Here is a 16654-nt window from a genome sequence, read left to right on the forward strand (position 1 = left end):
ATAGGTTGTTGGGAAGCTTTGACAGATATTTTGGCCTTTCAGGTCAAATGCAGATCCAGAAATTATGGAGAGAGTTCTCTCCAAAGACTATTTTCAGTGTTTCACCAGAGGACAAGTGTCCCAGCTTAGTGCCACTGAAAGCTAGAAGGTTAAAGGTCTCGGCTTGGGAGACAGCAGCTGATGGAGTCACATCCTCTCTCTGGTGACATTTGGCTCACAAGGTATTTCTGCATGTTCAGTTGTAGCATTTGGATGTGATTTTTAATATGCAAAGACATACCTTAAGTGTTTTTCCTGATGAATGAAGAAAATCATTGGTGCTGGGGAAAAGTCAAACTCTCAGCCACTGAGCCATTTGCACCACTGTTCAGTTTTAAGAAGCCATGATGTCTAATCATTTAAAAATTCTGATATTTAGACCCTGAAGTCAAAGATCCAGACTATTCAAAATCCTAAATGTATTCCTGAGACATGCCATGTGTATTCACAGAAATAGTCATTTTAAAAGATTTAATATCTTGCTGGAAAACACTGCAAACCTTTTCTTGCTTGCCAGATAGAGCAATTCAGTGTAGAAAAACATCCTGTACTCACTTGTTTCAGCCGTGTAGGCTGAAGAAACATATACTAAGTGGCCACAATCAGTTTGTAATCACAACTTCCATGATGTTCCTCAACAGCGAATCAGGGTCTGGAAGCATGCTATGGACACTTGCTATTTTCACAAATAATGTACATACCACATTGGAAGCAACATCTTCCATTGGTATAGCGATGCCCTTCCTTGCTGACCATCTAGCTGGAGCTTCTTCAATATCAATTCAACTACCTTTTCTTTTTAATTGTGGTAAACTACATATAAAATTTACTACTTTACCCACTTTTAAGTATACAATTCAGTGGCAATAAGTGCATTCACAAAATTGTGCAACCATAACCACTATCCATCTCCAGAACTTTTTCATCATCCCAAACAGAAACTCTGTACTCATTAAACAACTACTCCCCATTCCTCCCTCCCCTGCTCCTGGCAACCTCTGTTCTACTTTCTGTCTCCATAAATTTGCCTATTCTAGGTACCTCACATAAGTGGAATCATACAATATTAATCCTTTTTGTGTCTGACTAATTTTACTTAGCATAATATTTTAAAGGTTCATCCATGTTGTGGCATATATCAGAATCTCATTCATTTTTGAAGCTGAATATTCTGTTGTATGCACATACCACATTTTGTTTATCCATTTATCTGTTGATGGACATTTATCCATTTATCTGTTGATGGGACATTTGGAAACAACCTTTTGACGACAGTGAATAATACTGTTATGAACATTGGTGTAGAAGCTAACATCCCTTTTTAACTGTGTTTCATAGTTTACAAACTAATCTTTAATTAAGCCAGAAATCTCATCTTTTAAAATCAGCTTCATGATAAATAGGACAAAAAGTCATTGACCACTTCTCTCTCACATATATGGTGAAACTATACTGACAACTGATTTATTCACAATTTTATTCAACTATAAAGTACAGTCTGCTTGTTTACATACGTAACAGTCATTGATTTTTAAATGCCAGTCACATTATAAGAAATCCAATATTTCTGATGAAGGAATTCTATTGACTATTTCTCGCTTTTTTTCCAACTACAATATTTGTCATTGATTTTGAAGCTGGTTTCATATCTTACTGGCAAGGGTATAATTGTGCTTGTTTTTGCTATGAGGGCAAATGATGACTCTATAGTTTTCATGTCTTTCAACTTTTAACATCAAATTTTGACAATTTTGTACTGGAAATCCTATTTTATATTTGTACTAGAGACAGTCAGTTGGTTTAAAAGTGAGGTTGATAAACTTTATTAGAAAATAATATGGAAGTTTTGGTAGCTTTCTATTATTACTTGATAAAATGTTGAGATAATAACTTAGGTACTAGAACAAAAGGCTCATTGATCCAATAAAATTTAATTATGATTATTGATTGTCATGCTCCCTGTTTTTTTATTTATTTTTATCTGCTTTTGTGATATTATCCACATCCATTGTCCACTTGTCTCATGACATACAGATTCAAGCTTTATGTCTGTGACAGAGTCCATTCATTACTTATAGGATTTATTTTTCTATTTTCATCGCTATTGTTATATTTCTGCAAACCACTTTGAAATGATGGTTCATTTTCTGAATTGTAATATTATGTAGTGGTAAAGATGAGAAATGCAAGTTTAACAAATGTAAACGTAATGTCATAGGACAATAAAATACATTAGTTAAGATAAAGTACCCATGATTAATTCCACGTTAACCAGTATGAACTGTCAGTCCTTGAAGTTCATACACTACTCTAAAGGACACGAAAAGTCAGAAATTCTATGTAAATTACAAATAATCTTACATTTCAGATTTTTTAATTATCTGTGCATAAAATGATTGCGTTCCTTTTTCTTCTGAATCTGTCAAATGTTTTGGAGGCTACTGAGAGACTTCTAGTGACCAGTAGAGATCCTTCTATTACTTATTGAGAAACACTGCAGGGGATAGAGAGCTGAATTGCTCTGTAGAACAGAAGGAGAATTTGGAGTTCTCAGGGACAAGAGAGAAAAGAGACAGTGAGTCAGAGAGATAGAAAAGCAACCCAAAGGCACAGCTTATGAGAGAAGATTATAAGTCAGCCTCATTCACCAAGACAGGTCAAATGAAGTGCTGGCAAACTGAATCTAGCATTGATTAAGCTAGAACCATTAAAAGAGATTAGCAAATTTATTAATATAACCTACTATATTAACAGATAAAAGACTATTTGATAATCTTAATAAATATAGAAATATTGATAGAAACCAACACTCATTCAAAATGAAGCTCTTAAACCAGAAGTGAAAAGAAATTCCCATAACTTGATAAGGAGTAATTATGAGAATCCCATAGTTATCATGATAATAGTGAAATATTAGATGCATATTATTTAGAATCAAGAACAAAAGAAATATGCTCACTATTATAGCTTCAATTCAGCATTGTGATGAAAGTCCTGGCCAGTTCAATAAGACAGGAAAAATAAACAAGTGGTATAAGAATCATAAAGGAAGAAACAAGTTCATCATTATTTGCAGATGATATACTTGTGTAAATAGGAATTGTTAAAGAGTTCTGCAAGGTTGCTGAATGCAAAACCAATGTACAGAAATTTAATAACATTAATTTATTTTAGCAATAAAAATAAATATTCAAAAGGGCAAGCAAAATGATAATGTACCTACAGATAGGATATGTAAGAACTTTATAGAAGATGTCAAATGTTATGGAGGAATATAAAAGAAGGCATACATATATTGGGAGATACAATTATATATGTCAATGTGGCAGTTCTTCCTGTAGTAATAGATAAATTCAATGCATTTACAATCAAAGTTTCAACAGAGTTGTAAGACAAGAATTTGAAAATCTGACCCTTAAATTGATATGGAAGAACCAAGATAATTTTAAAGAAGACAAATAAGGAGGGGTGCTACGATCAACCAGGTCAAATCTTATTATAAAGCTTTTAGATTGTATGGTGTTGACTCAAGGAGTGACAAATAGCTTACTAGGAAAACAGACTTGAGTATGCATGGGAATCTGGTACATGACAGAGGTAGTAGAAGGAATCACTAGAGAAATGATAATCTATTAAAATTGGTGTTGGAATAATCTTTATGGAAAAATATGAAAAGCCTATCACATATCATACACATACACACAAAAGTCTGGGAGGATGAATTATCTAAATGTAGAAAGAAATATGACTTTTAGAAGGAAATACAGAAGAATATATTATGGAATATTAGATAGCAGTAAAATATATATGAAATGGATACATACATACATAGTGTTTTTAAAATTTTTTTCTTCCCTAGAAATTCTATAATTTTTGTTTGTTTTTTTTTCCATCTAAGAGTTCTCTAAAAGAGGTTTTAAAAATTATCAAGTGGAAAGGTCTCTTTTTTTTTTTCTACTTTTGTTATTATTTTCTCGTTTTATTGTAGTGTGATCAGAGAATATTTTATTATTTTACTTTTTGGATCTTGTTAAGGTTTTGTTGTTTAATATTGGTCAATTTGTACAGTTACTTTTCAGGGAATATAGTTTGAAAGATATTAATCAGATCTATCTTACTATGTTACTCCAGTTATCTGTATCTTTACATACTTTTTTATACATTTGATCTGTCATAGGGCTGAAAGAAATTAATTACATTTCCCTATCCTTACAATATTCTTGTCTATTTTTGTCTATTTTATTCTTGTCTTGTATATAAGTTTTGGTTTATAAACATGGTTGCCACATTATTTGTTGCAAAAATATACATTACTGTTTATGGATTATTTAGCATTACAAAGTGTCATTTTTGTCCTGTTTAATAATTTTTGGCCTAAATTTTACCTTCTCTGATGTTAAGATCATGCCTCCTGCTCTGTTTGTCTTTGCCTATATCTTTGCCCATTCTTTAATTTTGACCTTTCTGTATCACTTTGAGTGGTATATTTTTTAGTCAACGGAGAGTTCAATACTGCTTTGTTATATAACATGACTTTTTTTAAAACAGATGAGTCAAATCCATTTATATTTATTGACATGATAGATCTATTTGATCTTTGTTTATATTACTTTGTGTTATGTTTTTTTAAATTTATTTATTTTTGGCTGCATTGGGTCTTCATTGCAGTGCGCAGGCTTTCTCTAGCTGTGGCGAGCGGGAGCTACTCTTCGTTGCGGTGCGAGGGCTTCTCATTGCGGTGGCTTCTCTTGTTGCGGAGCACGGGCTCTAGGCAAGCAGGCTTCAGTAGTTGCGGCTCGCGGGTTCTAGAGCGCAGGCTCAGTAGCTGTGGCGCACTAGCTTATAGTTGCTCCGTGGCATGTGGGATCTTCCCAGATGAGGGTTCGAACCTGTGTCTCCTGCATTGGCAGGCGGATTCTTAACCACTGCGCCACCAGGGAAGCCCTTGTGTTATGTTTTTAATAGTTTTTAAAATATTTCATTGTCTGATATTTTTTATTTGCTTTATTTTTTTCTGTATGATTCTGAATTTAGAAGAGTTTTTATTTTAGTTCTGGTAGTTGCCTTAAAATATACATTTATAATTATAATCAAAACTATGTAATACATTGCCTTTACTATGCTATCTCTTTAAATAATATCTCTTATTTCCATTAATTCTCTTTCCTTTTCCCTCTGTTTCATCCATCACCTGATTGTATTAATAATATCTTTTTCCTGCTTACCTTTGTACTGTTAAATGTAATTATTTTTCATTCCTTGATGTATCAACTTTAAAGAATGCTCTTTAATTTCTTGCTACTATAGAAGCGACAATAAGTGAACATCCTCTGCTCCCATGTTCTTCCCTCTTTCTAGTCCCAGTTTCTGCTATTTGTACCATGTCAACGTTTTCAGGGCCTCTGGAGTTTTAGGGGGTAAAATGCCTTGATCCCCTTTTTTATCCCCCTCTGCAGGCACTGTCATTTAACAAGCCCTCGTCTGCTGAGTCATTTACTGTCCTCCACCCACTTTCGGTCTTCTGAGATTGTTTTGACATCTTTTGTCCTCTGTGCTTTCCTTTTTACTTCTCTTTGTTCTTGTATATTTATACCGTTCTTATTCCCATGCTGTCATTCCATTGGCATTTTGAGAGGGTTGGGGTAAAACATATTCATGCTATCTTCCATATTTAACCAGAATCCCCAAATAACTCTTACTTTTGATAGAAAATGCTTTGCATTAGAAGTTAAAAAGGATAGAAATTTTACATGCTATATCATCTTAGTATATATGTGTGTGTGTGTGTATATATATATATATGTATATATATATAGAGAGAGAGAGAGAATAAACTACAATTCTAACAGCAATTTATCTACATAGTTACTGTCTTCTGACATATTTTTCAGTATTCTGTATTTAATGCAATGGTCATTTATTTTACATTTATTTTGTTTTAAAGCTTTTCATTATGATATGTAACATACATAATGAAAATGCACATGAAACAAAAATTAGTTGTAAAATGAATGCTTGTGTATTAGTCAGCTTAGGCTGCCATAACAAAATACCATAGATTCAGTAGTTAAACAACAAATATTTATTTTCTCACAGTTCTAGGGGCTGGTGCCAGTGTGGCCAGGTTCTGGTGAGAGCCCTTTTCCTGGCTTGCTAATGGCTATTTCTGGCTGTGTCCTCACATGGTAGAGAGAGAGTTCTGGTGTCCACTCCTCTCTTATAAAGGTATCAGCTCTACTGGGTCACAGCTCTGCCCTTACAACCTTATTTAACCTTTATCACTTCCTTAAAGGCCCCTTCTCCTGTACAGTCACATGGGGGGCAATTAGGGCTTCAACACATGAATTTGGGGGGACACTATTCAGTACAGAGCAGCTGTATGACAACTAGTCATGTCACAAAATGGAACAATTTGAACACCCATAACCTCTTGCCCTAGAGGTTACTACTATCCTAATTTTTGATATTTTTTTCTTGCCTTTTTAATTTATATTTTTACCTCCTGAGTATGCATTCCTAAACAAAATAGTTAAGTTTTGCTTGTTTTTGAATTTTCATATAAATGGAATTATATTTTTGTAATCTTTTGTGTCTGGCTTTTTTTGTTCAATATTATTTTCTTAAGACTCATTCTTGGTGTTGTGTGGAGATATAGTTTATTCATATTCATTGCTATACATTATCCCCCTTTAAGAATATAACAGATATTTAATATATTCAAAAATGTATGGACATTTTGGTTGTTTCCAATTTTTAACTTTTATGGGGAATGTTCATGAACTTTTCGCAGCTGTATCCTGGTGCCCATAAGTACATATTTCTGTTGAGTGTATGCACCTAACAGTATAATTAAAAGATCACAGTGTATGTGTGTTTTCACCTTTATTTGATAATATTCACTGCTTTCCAAAGAGGTTGTAAAAATTTACATTCCCACCAGCAAGATATGCGTTTCTGTTGCTCCATATCTTTCTCAATATTTGGTACTATCACAATTTAGAATTTTCCTCATCTGATGAGGGTATAATAATCTCTCAGTGTGATTTTATTCACATCTCCTTGATTAAGAAAAAGATTAAGAATATTTTCATATGTTTATTGACTATTTGGATTTCTACTTTTATGAAATATCTATTTAATTTTTTGTTCATTTTCCAGTTGGTTGCTCTGACACATTTCTAATCGATTTGTAGGGGCTCATTATTCCGGATGTAAACACTTTTGAGGTATATGTGTTGCAAATATCTTCTACTCAGTAGGCTTACTTTTTCACTCTCATTAAGTTGTCTTCTGATGAACAGAAATTCTTAATTTTAACATCCTAAAATGTATCAGTGTTTTCCTCTGTGGTTAGTGCTTCTTATATCATATGTAATAAATCTTTCCCTAACCTGAGGTCATGAAACTTCTCTGTGGTTTTTGTTGTTTGTTTTTGTTTGGTTTTTTTTTTTGTTTTTTTTTAACCTTCAAAAAGTTTGATGTCTTTGTCTTTCACAAAGAAATTTAGATCTTAATCCACCTAGAACTGATTTTTGTGTTTGGTGTAAAGTTGGATGTTCAATGTAATTTTTCTGCTGGGATTCCTAATTCTTCAGCATCATTTACTGAAGACTGCCCTTTCCCTGCTGTTTTGCAGTGCCACTTTTGTCACCAATTCAAGGTCTGTATGTGCATTGGCCTGTTTATGGGCCAACTATTCTGTTCCACTGGTCTGACTAATCTTACGCCAATGGCATACTGTTTCAATCATTAGAGCTTATAGTAAATCTTGATATCCAGTAGAGCACATCATTGTCTCCTACCTTGTTTTTCTATCTCAAAAGTGTCTTGGCTATAATTGGCTCTTTGCATTTTCATATAAATCTTAGAGTCAGTTTGTCAAGTTATATTAAAAAAAGCCTTTTGGGGGCTTCCCTGGTGGCGCAGTGGTTGAGAGTCCGCCTGCTGATGCAGGGGACACGGGTTTGTGCCCCGGTCCGGGAAGATCCCACATGCCGCGGAGTGGCTGGGCCCGTGAGCCATGGTCGCTGAGCCTGCACGTCTGGAGCCTGTGCTCCCAAACGGGAGAGGCCACAGCAGTGAGAGGCCCGCGTAACACACACACACACACACACAAAAAAAAAAAGCCTGTTGGGATTTTGATTGGAATCACGTTAAATTTATTAGTCATTTTGGGGAGCCTTACAATATTGTGACTTTGAATCTAAGAATACAATATATCTCTCCATTTATTGGGTTTTCTGTAATATTACTTAATATTTTTATAATTTTCTTTTTAGGGATTTTACTCATACTTTGATAGTCTTATTTCTAGAAACTTGATATTTTTAACTGCCAGTGTAAATGGTATCCTTAAAAACGATTTTATTTTCTGTTTGTTGCTAGTATATATATACGATTGATTTATGTATATTAATTTGTACCTAGCTACTTTTCTATACTCTCTTATTAATTCTAATAGTTTACCTCTAGATTACATTGGCTATTTTATGTACATAATTATATTATCTATAAATCATGACATCTTTGCTACTTCTTATGTTTTTCTTTGAATTTTATTTTTTTATACAGCAGGTTCTTATTAGTTATCTATTTTATACATATTTCTTTTCTTATTCTTATACCCTTTATTTCTTTTCCTTGCTTTACTACACTGGCTAGGATCTCCTTTACAAAGCTGAATACAACTGATGTAACAGAGATCTTTGCTTTTTTTCCTTCTGATCTCAAAGAGAAAGCTTGCTGTGTTTCACAATTAAGTATGATGTTTACTCCTTTCTTTAAAGTGGTTACCCTTTATCAGAGTACAGCAATTTCCTTCTACTTCTACTTTTCTAAGAGTTTTTAATCATAAACAGATAACAAACTTTATCAAATAACTTTTCAGCATCAATTAATATGACCACTTGATTTTTCTTCTTTAATTTATTAATAGAAATGGAACATATTTTCTATTGTGGCATGTATTAAGTTATAGTCAGCTAAAGACAAAAATTACAAAGTTGGAAAAAGAGAAAGCTCTACAAAGCTCCTGTTATTATACCAAAAATATGCCCTGCTTGAGCTGGGCAGGGGGCAACCGTCCCAGATGGGTTGGTGAAGAATATTTTTGGAAAGGCCTCACAGTCTGAAACTACAGAGATTCTAGCATTAACCCAGGGAGATAGAATAATCTCAGGAATTTTATGGTCACTTTGAGGTATACAAGCCAACAGCTTCATTCATGGGTTATTTTCTGAATATGTTGCAGGACCATTTGTTCTTAGTTCTGCATCTCTTTCTCTTTCTGAGTAGGACTTCCCTCAACTGCATTCAGGTGTGCACCTAACAGGTGAGTGGAGGGGGGAGGCAGGGGGTTCATCTGCCCTAGCCACCCCAGACCAATGAAATCAGACCCTCTGGGGCTGGGACCCAGGCATCAATATTTTTTAAATCTCCCCAGGGGATTCCGATGGGCAGCCAAGGTTGAGAACCACTCATCTATAGCTCTTTGAAGCTGAATATCATATGTGTGTTTACGAAACAAAGTCCACAGAGAAGATATCTAAGCATTGCAAAGTCAGATAGGCAATAGGATCCCACATTACCCAAATGAGACCCAGCAGGATGAATAAGAGAAAAATGTCACCCAGTGAAGGAACAGAAAGAGAGGACAGAAAGGAAAGGCACAAGAATGACAGCAAATCTACTCACTCCATTCTCTCTGGAAGTTCGGTTTGGGTCATGCCCACACAATTGACCAAAATAGTGATGGTTATAAATAAACTGAACCACCTGAGAGGCCTGTGTTAAGGAAAAGCTAAGAGTCACCACGTTTTCCTGAGGTCACCTCTGATCACCTTGATGCCGAACTGATTAAATCCATAACTCTTTAGCTAGGATCAACTTTATGTTCTTGTCATAATAACAGCTGACACTGAGTGCCTATCCTCGGCTGAATACTTTGTCCACATTATTTCTAATAAACTAACCTGCAGGTGGATATTATTACCTACACTTTGGAGCTAAGCAAACAGGCTGACAAAGCTTAAATATTTTTCCAAGGTCATATAGCTTGTCAACCATGGTGCTGAGATGTGGACTCAGATTGTCTGAAAATAGAACCCTGAGCAAGATGAAAGGAAACAGAATCCCTTTTCCAAAATGTCCTTGTGCCCTGACACCTGTATTTCACTATACAATGTGGCCTGAAATTTCATTCTGCAAATGTCTCTTTTTTCCTAAAAGACAAGGAGAATGCAGTAGTGCCTCCCTTATCCATGGTTTCATTTTCTGCAGTTTCAGTTACCCGTGGTCAATGGTGGGCTGAAAATAAGCTTTAAATTATCCACCATTCTGAGTTAATGTGACGATATCTTAGCCTTCCCACTCCCTCCCACCAGGGATCCCCAACCATCAACATTGTTTGCTTCTGACACCCAACCATCGACATCATCATGGCTCCATGATCCTGGGTCACCCAAAGCACATGTTCCTCCCTCTGACTTATCAGGAGGTCAATAGCAGCCTAATGTCCTGTCACAATGGCTACATCATTCGCCTCACTTCATCTCATCACGTGGGCATTTTATCATGTCACATCATCACAAGAAGAAGAAGAGTGAATACAGTACAATAAAGAGAGAGACCAGGGCTTCCCTGGTGGCGCAGTGGTTGAGAGTCCACCTGCCAATGCAGGGGACACGGGTCCATGCCCAGGTCCGGGATGATCCCACATGCTGCAGAGCGGCTAGGCCTGTGAGCCATGGCCGCTGAGCCTGCGTGTCCGGAGCCTGTGCTCCACAACGGGAGAGGCCACAACAGTGAGAGGCCCGTGTATCGCAAAAAAAAAAAAAAAGAGAGAGAGAGACCACATTCACCTAACTTTCATTACAGTATTTTGTTATAATTGTTCTATTTTATTATTGTTGTTGTTAATCTCATACCTAATTTAATCTCTTACTTAATTTATAAATCAAATTTTTTCATAGGTAGGTATGTATAGGGAAAAACATATAGGGTTCAGTAATGTCTGTGGTTTCAGGCATCCACTGGGGGTCTTGGAAAGTATCTCCCATGGATAAGGGGGGACTACTATACTCCTAGGAAGTTAGAGATAAGGGGAGGGCTACACGCTTTCATGGCAATCAGGTTCGTCAGATTGTTTTTCCAATTTAGCTGAGATCAGGCACACTGAGGAAATGGATATCTGGTTAGGAATGGAGGCAGGCACAGGGGAGTAAAATGCCGGCTCAAGGAGAAGATTCCAAACAGGATTAGGCTGCTGAGGAGAACTCTGAATAGCAAGAGGGGAGAATCTTAAAGTAGAGGTTGGGGGCAAATGGATTACAAGAAGGGGATAGAGACACTGAAAAGTAAGGTGAGTGGAAGCGGGTAAATAGATGGGGCAGAAATGTTGGGGGTGAAGTCCAAAGATAGATTTCCCCCATTGGACATTTTTCTGAATTCCTAACAATTACTTCCTAAAGAAAACACCTGAAGATATAAGCTTGACCTACAGAGTGAACCACCCATCTTTCATAATTTCAATTTGAGCAGAAGTATCTAAATCTATTTAGATAGTTTTCTGTAAATGCCTTTAATGTGCCCTGTTTTACAGTTACTTAGGAGCCCATCTATTTTGAAAAGGGAAATTCTACTAATTAAACCACATTTTCCTGTTGACTTGCAATTAAATTAAGAAATGTGTTCAGGTTGGGGGGAAATGTTAACCCAAGGGTTAAATTAAAATCATATCTCCAACTCCACAACCTTTAAAGAATTATGATATATTCTGATAATATTACTTGTGAAAACATTCAGAGCAAATTTGATTAGAATTATAATTTTGGTGAAATATTAATAATAGGAGATTGAGAATTCCATACCTTGAATAATATGTGGGGGGCTGGAGCTACCAAGTTCATGAGATTTAAATATATAAATGCTGACTTTTGAGAGAAGGAGACCCTTAACAGCTTTTCTGTCCAGCTGTGACTCCACCCAGCAATTATTTATTCATCAAATCTCAAGATAAAAAGAATATTTACTGATTACTTGGTTCTTTAAAGGGATTTTATTACTAATTAGTTGTTTCTTACTTAACTAGATGTAATTCAACCAGGATGGATGAAAAGGAGTTTGTATATTTGCTGTTTTTCTTTATTTGTAATTTTTATGTAATTGTATATTAAAAAAAAAAAAACCTATGTAGAGATGACATACTTAGAGAAAAAATTACCCTAATTCATTTCCATTAACTGCCTACTTCCTTATTGCTGATACTGCCCTAAGCAAGACACAGGCTGGACCTTTTAACTAGCTGTGTGACCTTGGGCAATTAACTTAATGCCTCTGAGTAAGTTTCATCATATGTAAGATGGAGGTGCTAATCCCTTCTTCAAGGGTTTCTGTACCTATGACAGTGTTGATGCTTAGGAGGTATTTAGCAAATAGGAGCCTATTATTATTATTATTATTATTTTGTGGTCACTGTTGTGGCCTCTCCCGTTGTGGAGCACAGGCTCCGGACGCGCAGACTCAGCGGCCATGGCTCACGGGCCTAGCCGCTCCGCGGCATGTGGGATCTTCCCGGACCGGGGCACGAACCAGTGTCCCCTGCATCGGCAGGCAGACTCTCAACCACTGCGCCACCAGGGAAGCCCCTATTATTATTATTAAATACTCTTCTACAGCATTAGGAAAGCCGAGATTGAATTAAGAAAATATTATTCCCACTGGTTGGCCATAAAGGTAAAACATGCAAAGGGAAAATGTAATGTAGTGAGCTACCAGCTCACTGAGTGCTGTCCAGCAATCCAACAATCTACCCCAGAGTGCAAGGCGAGAGTTCTTTTACTAGACACCTGCTAAGAGGCTGGCTACCATCTGCCAGGCAGCTGAGGCAAGGCTGGTCTTGCAAACCAACCTCCGAGAAGCCAAGGCTGAATTTGTTATTAGGAACTTCCAATTTGGACAGTCACTAGGGAAGATCCTTGGAAACCAAGCCAAAGTCTCTTGTTTGTCCTAGTTTGGCTTCTCTTGAAAAAAAAAAAAAAGAAGAGAAAAGTTCGAGGCAGCTTCTGAAGCTACATAAAGCAATTAATTTAATACAGACATTTGACCAACGTATTACTAACCATTACTACGTTCCTCAATGGCATGAACCTCAGACTACTGACATTTTTAACCTGCCAGTAGTTTGGGGGTAACGTGCTGTAGGCAGTACCCCATGACCAGTGGGGTCCCATTGAGACAATCTTCGCTCTGCCCGTTGCAGTCTGTTCTCTTTGCCTTCTCAAGAGTTGCTTTTTTGCCAAATAAGCAATCACTTTCCAGCATGGCTAGGACACAGAATATCAACCCACACCTATCATACCTGCCCAAAGAAGCCTAGGGGGGTTATTATGTTGTGGGAAGAACAGGCCACATATGATGAGAATATACCTGGGTGTATCAGCAATCTCCCCTTTTCAACTTGTGCATCCACACATGTGTCCAGACTGGTCTAGTTGAATCCCAGACCAGGTGTGGGTTGCATGAACACCTCCTCTGTCTTGGGACTGCTTTTGGGTGTTGAACACCTTAAAAACACAAACTTTTTTTTTCAATTTGATGATCTCGTTGTTTTAGGATTCAGTTAGAGGAAGGCTCTATTGTTAACCCCCAAAGAAGGTACGTGACACAGTGGGCACCGCTTGATTCTAACATGTGGAAGGAGCAACTGTGCAAAGGATATGAGTGGACGGACACTTTGATGGCTGTTCTTCTGATCAGGTTGAAAGGACTGAATAACCACAGGGCCCGAGTGGCACTAAACCGGGAAATCGTCCTCCCTTTGTTCAGCACCATAAATGTCTAAAACAAAACACAACATAAAGCTGATTCACTTTGTTGTACAGCAGAAACTAACACAACATTGTAAAGCAATTATAATCCAATAAAGATGTAAAAAAAAAACCACAACAGAGGGTGGATCTCCAGTGAGAAACATGCATCCTCCTTCAGCCATGGGTTTGAGCATAAGTGAGATCATCTCAGGCTCAGGAGCAAGTAGGGCTCTGGGAACCACGGGTCAATGAGAGGCAAACGGAGGGGCAGAGAGTAAGGGAGGATCAGGGGCTAAAAGCTATATCCTCACCCTTCTAGCAAGACCCCAGGCCCCGTGGCTGACTGTGCATCAAGATGGGCCTCTGAGATTGCCCAGTGAACAGGCAGCTGACCCAGGGTTGGTGAGATGCATCATGCCCAGGGAGAGGATTCTGGCAGCAGGGGGGTGAAGTTCTGGTTGCATTTAATTCCTCTTCTGATTAGTGGATCATCCCTAGTCTGTGATGGTCCTTCTGTTCTCCACCTCCTAGGTCTCCCCTTTTAACCCTCTACTGGTTCCCTCCTCTGAGCATTTTGGGGGATAACCGCTCTTGGCAGGTGAGAGGAGAGAGAAAGTCATTTCAGTACCTTTTTTATTTTCTCTACAAACCATATTTGAGATGGTTGATTCCTGCCCCTCTCAACCCCCAAACATGCACACACCACTTTTTCAGCTTTATAGAACATCCAAGATAAAATACAAACAGGATAATTGTCATGAAACTGTTTAAACTGGTGGTTCTCAAACTTTTATTTTAGGACCCTTTTGTACTCTTGAAAATTACTGAGGACCTTAATGATCTCTTGTTAATGTTTATACCTTTTTGCTTATACCATGTGTGCGTGTATATATGCGTGTATATATATGTTTGTACATATGTGTGTGTGTGTATATATATATATATAATATTAGAAATAAAAAAAGATAGGACCTTTTAAAACACAGGAGTATACAAGCATACATTCCAGTAGCTGTTAGACAGATGTGATCCTCCATCAATAGCCTCTATGTTAACTATTGTATGTTCACAAAAGAATGTAAGTAAAAAAGACAAATGACACTAAACCACTAAACCAATAAAAGGGTTTTGGGAACCCCAGGGGTTTTGAGATCATACTTTGAGGACCACTGGTTTAAATCATCCTGATTTTGGTTCCCCTTCCCTATTCTACCCTCCCCCCAGCCTCAAGATCTCTGCTCCCCACTTGCATAGAAAGCCAACACCTCTGGAGATCTGAGGCCAGAACTCATCCAAGGGAATAGCCAACTTCCTCTGAAAACTCCACAGCAGTTGTCACTGCTTTTGAGGATTTGGATTTAATTAAGCTCCATCATGAATACCATAGAGGTTCAAAGAGAGTATTGAGGAGGTGAATTAGATATATTTTTCACTAATTGAGTCCAGCTGACAGCCACATCACCCAGGGTGCAGGAGGAATCCTGGGCTGGGTGGGACAGAGGTTTCCTCTCCCAGAGCTGAGAATGGCCATTCCGGCCAGTAGCCCTTACCCGGTGTGTGCTGTAGAAGGGGTCCAGATCCTCCAGTGGCTCCCCGACCAGCTCTGCTGGGAGCTCGCCATAGAACTTGGGCAGCTGGTTGCACGCTTTCAAGTCAAGCTGGGGCCGAGGCTTCTCTTCCTGGTCCTTCTGTTTCTTGGACTTCTCTTTGGCTTTCTTTGCCTCCTGCTTAGCAGCAATTCGTTTTTCAATCTCCACCAGAGACTCTGGGGTGAATCGATGGAAGTTGGTAGTTTCCAGAGACCCAAAGGGGAATTCCATCTTCTCATTCTTCTTCAGGAAGAATTTATACTCTTATGAGAGTGGACATAACCACAGAGAGGTAACAGCCTGCCCACTGGCTCTCTCCCTCCCACCATGCTTGCTAGAACTCTTCCCCCTCTGACCCCCCACCTCTCCAGTTCCTTTCTTAACTCACACTGAGCTCCCCCAGGACCCCACTGCCCTGCAGCATTCTCGAGGGAGACTGGTTAGTTCATCTTACTCCACGTACCTCAGGGTGGTATCTATGCTGTCCATGAGCTTCTAGTCTTTGTTCCTTCATCATTTTTGTACCCCCTGCCCCCCACCAGATCCAGCCATACTGCCCTCTATCCCCATTTCTATGACCACTGAGTAGCAGGCACTCTCCTGCATTCATCAAAGACGTTGGTTCATGATCTACTTTATCTTGGGTCTCCTCCTACTTTCTGATCACAACCTTTTTTTATCGACATTTTCAATACTTCTCCCCCTCTCCGAACTCCATTTGGACTACCCAGGCTGCTTTCTCTTTGTCCGTGGCTGAACACTTCTTTCCATATCCAGATCAGATCCTGTGGTCCACCATTTTGACCACTCCCTTGTACTTATCCTAAATACCCAGCATAGGTCAGTCTAGATGAGTATAACTCAGGTTTCACTGAATCTGTACTGTTGAGGGGTGACGAGGAACATCAATGCCACTTAGGAATCATATGGTTTCCCTAGGCAGCAGTTTCTTCTAGTCTGATATTTCAAATACTGTTTGTCTTTCCTGACTGCTATTCCCCATCTCCCCTTCCAGTAAGACAATGACCACATTGCCTACCTCACGAAGAAAACACAGTTCCTTCAACTTCATGCCCCCAAACCTCCAACTTACCTGCAATCTACACCCTTCTATCTTCCCTCCTCCTGTCACAACAGGGAGAACATCACTCCTCATTCTGGCTAAGGCCAATCTTTTCCTTCTGTTTTGGATCTTATCCCCTCACTACCTCATTTCTC

At 38.1% G+C, this 16654-nt stretch overlaps 1 protein-coding gene across 1 annotated transcript in view; it reads right to left on the minus strand.

The window, feature by feature from the left end:
- SCN10A (sodium voltage-gated channel alpha subunit 10) overlaps positions 1–15667 on the minus strand; it is a gene marked incomplete at both ends in the record, with an annotated part of 77461 nt that extends 61794 nt beyond the window's left edge. The window contains 3 exons of the mRNA XM_079712606.1: positions 9733–9813; positions 13757–13875; positions 15398–15667. Coding sequence (XP_079568732.1) covers positions 9733–9813; positions 13757–13875; positions 15398–15667 — 470 coding nt within the window. The remainder of the gene's footprint in view (positions 1–9732; positions 9814–13756; positions 13876–15397) is intronic.
- Between the last annotated feature and the right edge of the window lie 987 nt (positions 15668–16654).

The sequence above is a fragment of the Hyperoodon ampullatus genome, assembly GCF_949752795.1.
Source record: "Hyperoodon ampullatus genome assembly, chromosome: 10".
Taxonomy (NCBI): domain Eukaryota; kingdom Metazoa; phylum Chordata; class Mammalia; order Artiodactyla; family Ziphiidae; genus Hyperoodon; species Hyperoodon ampullatus.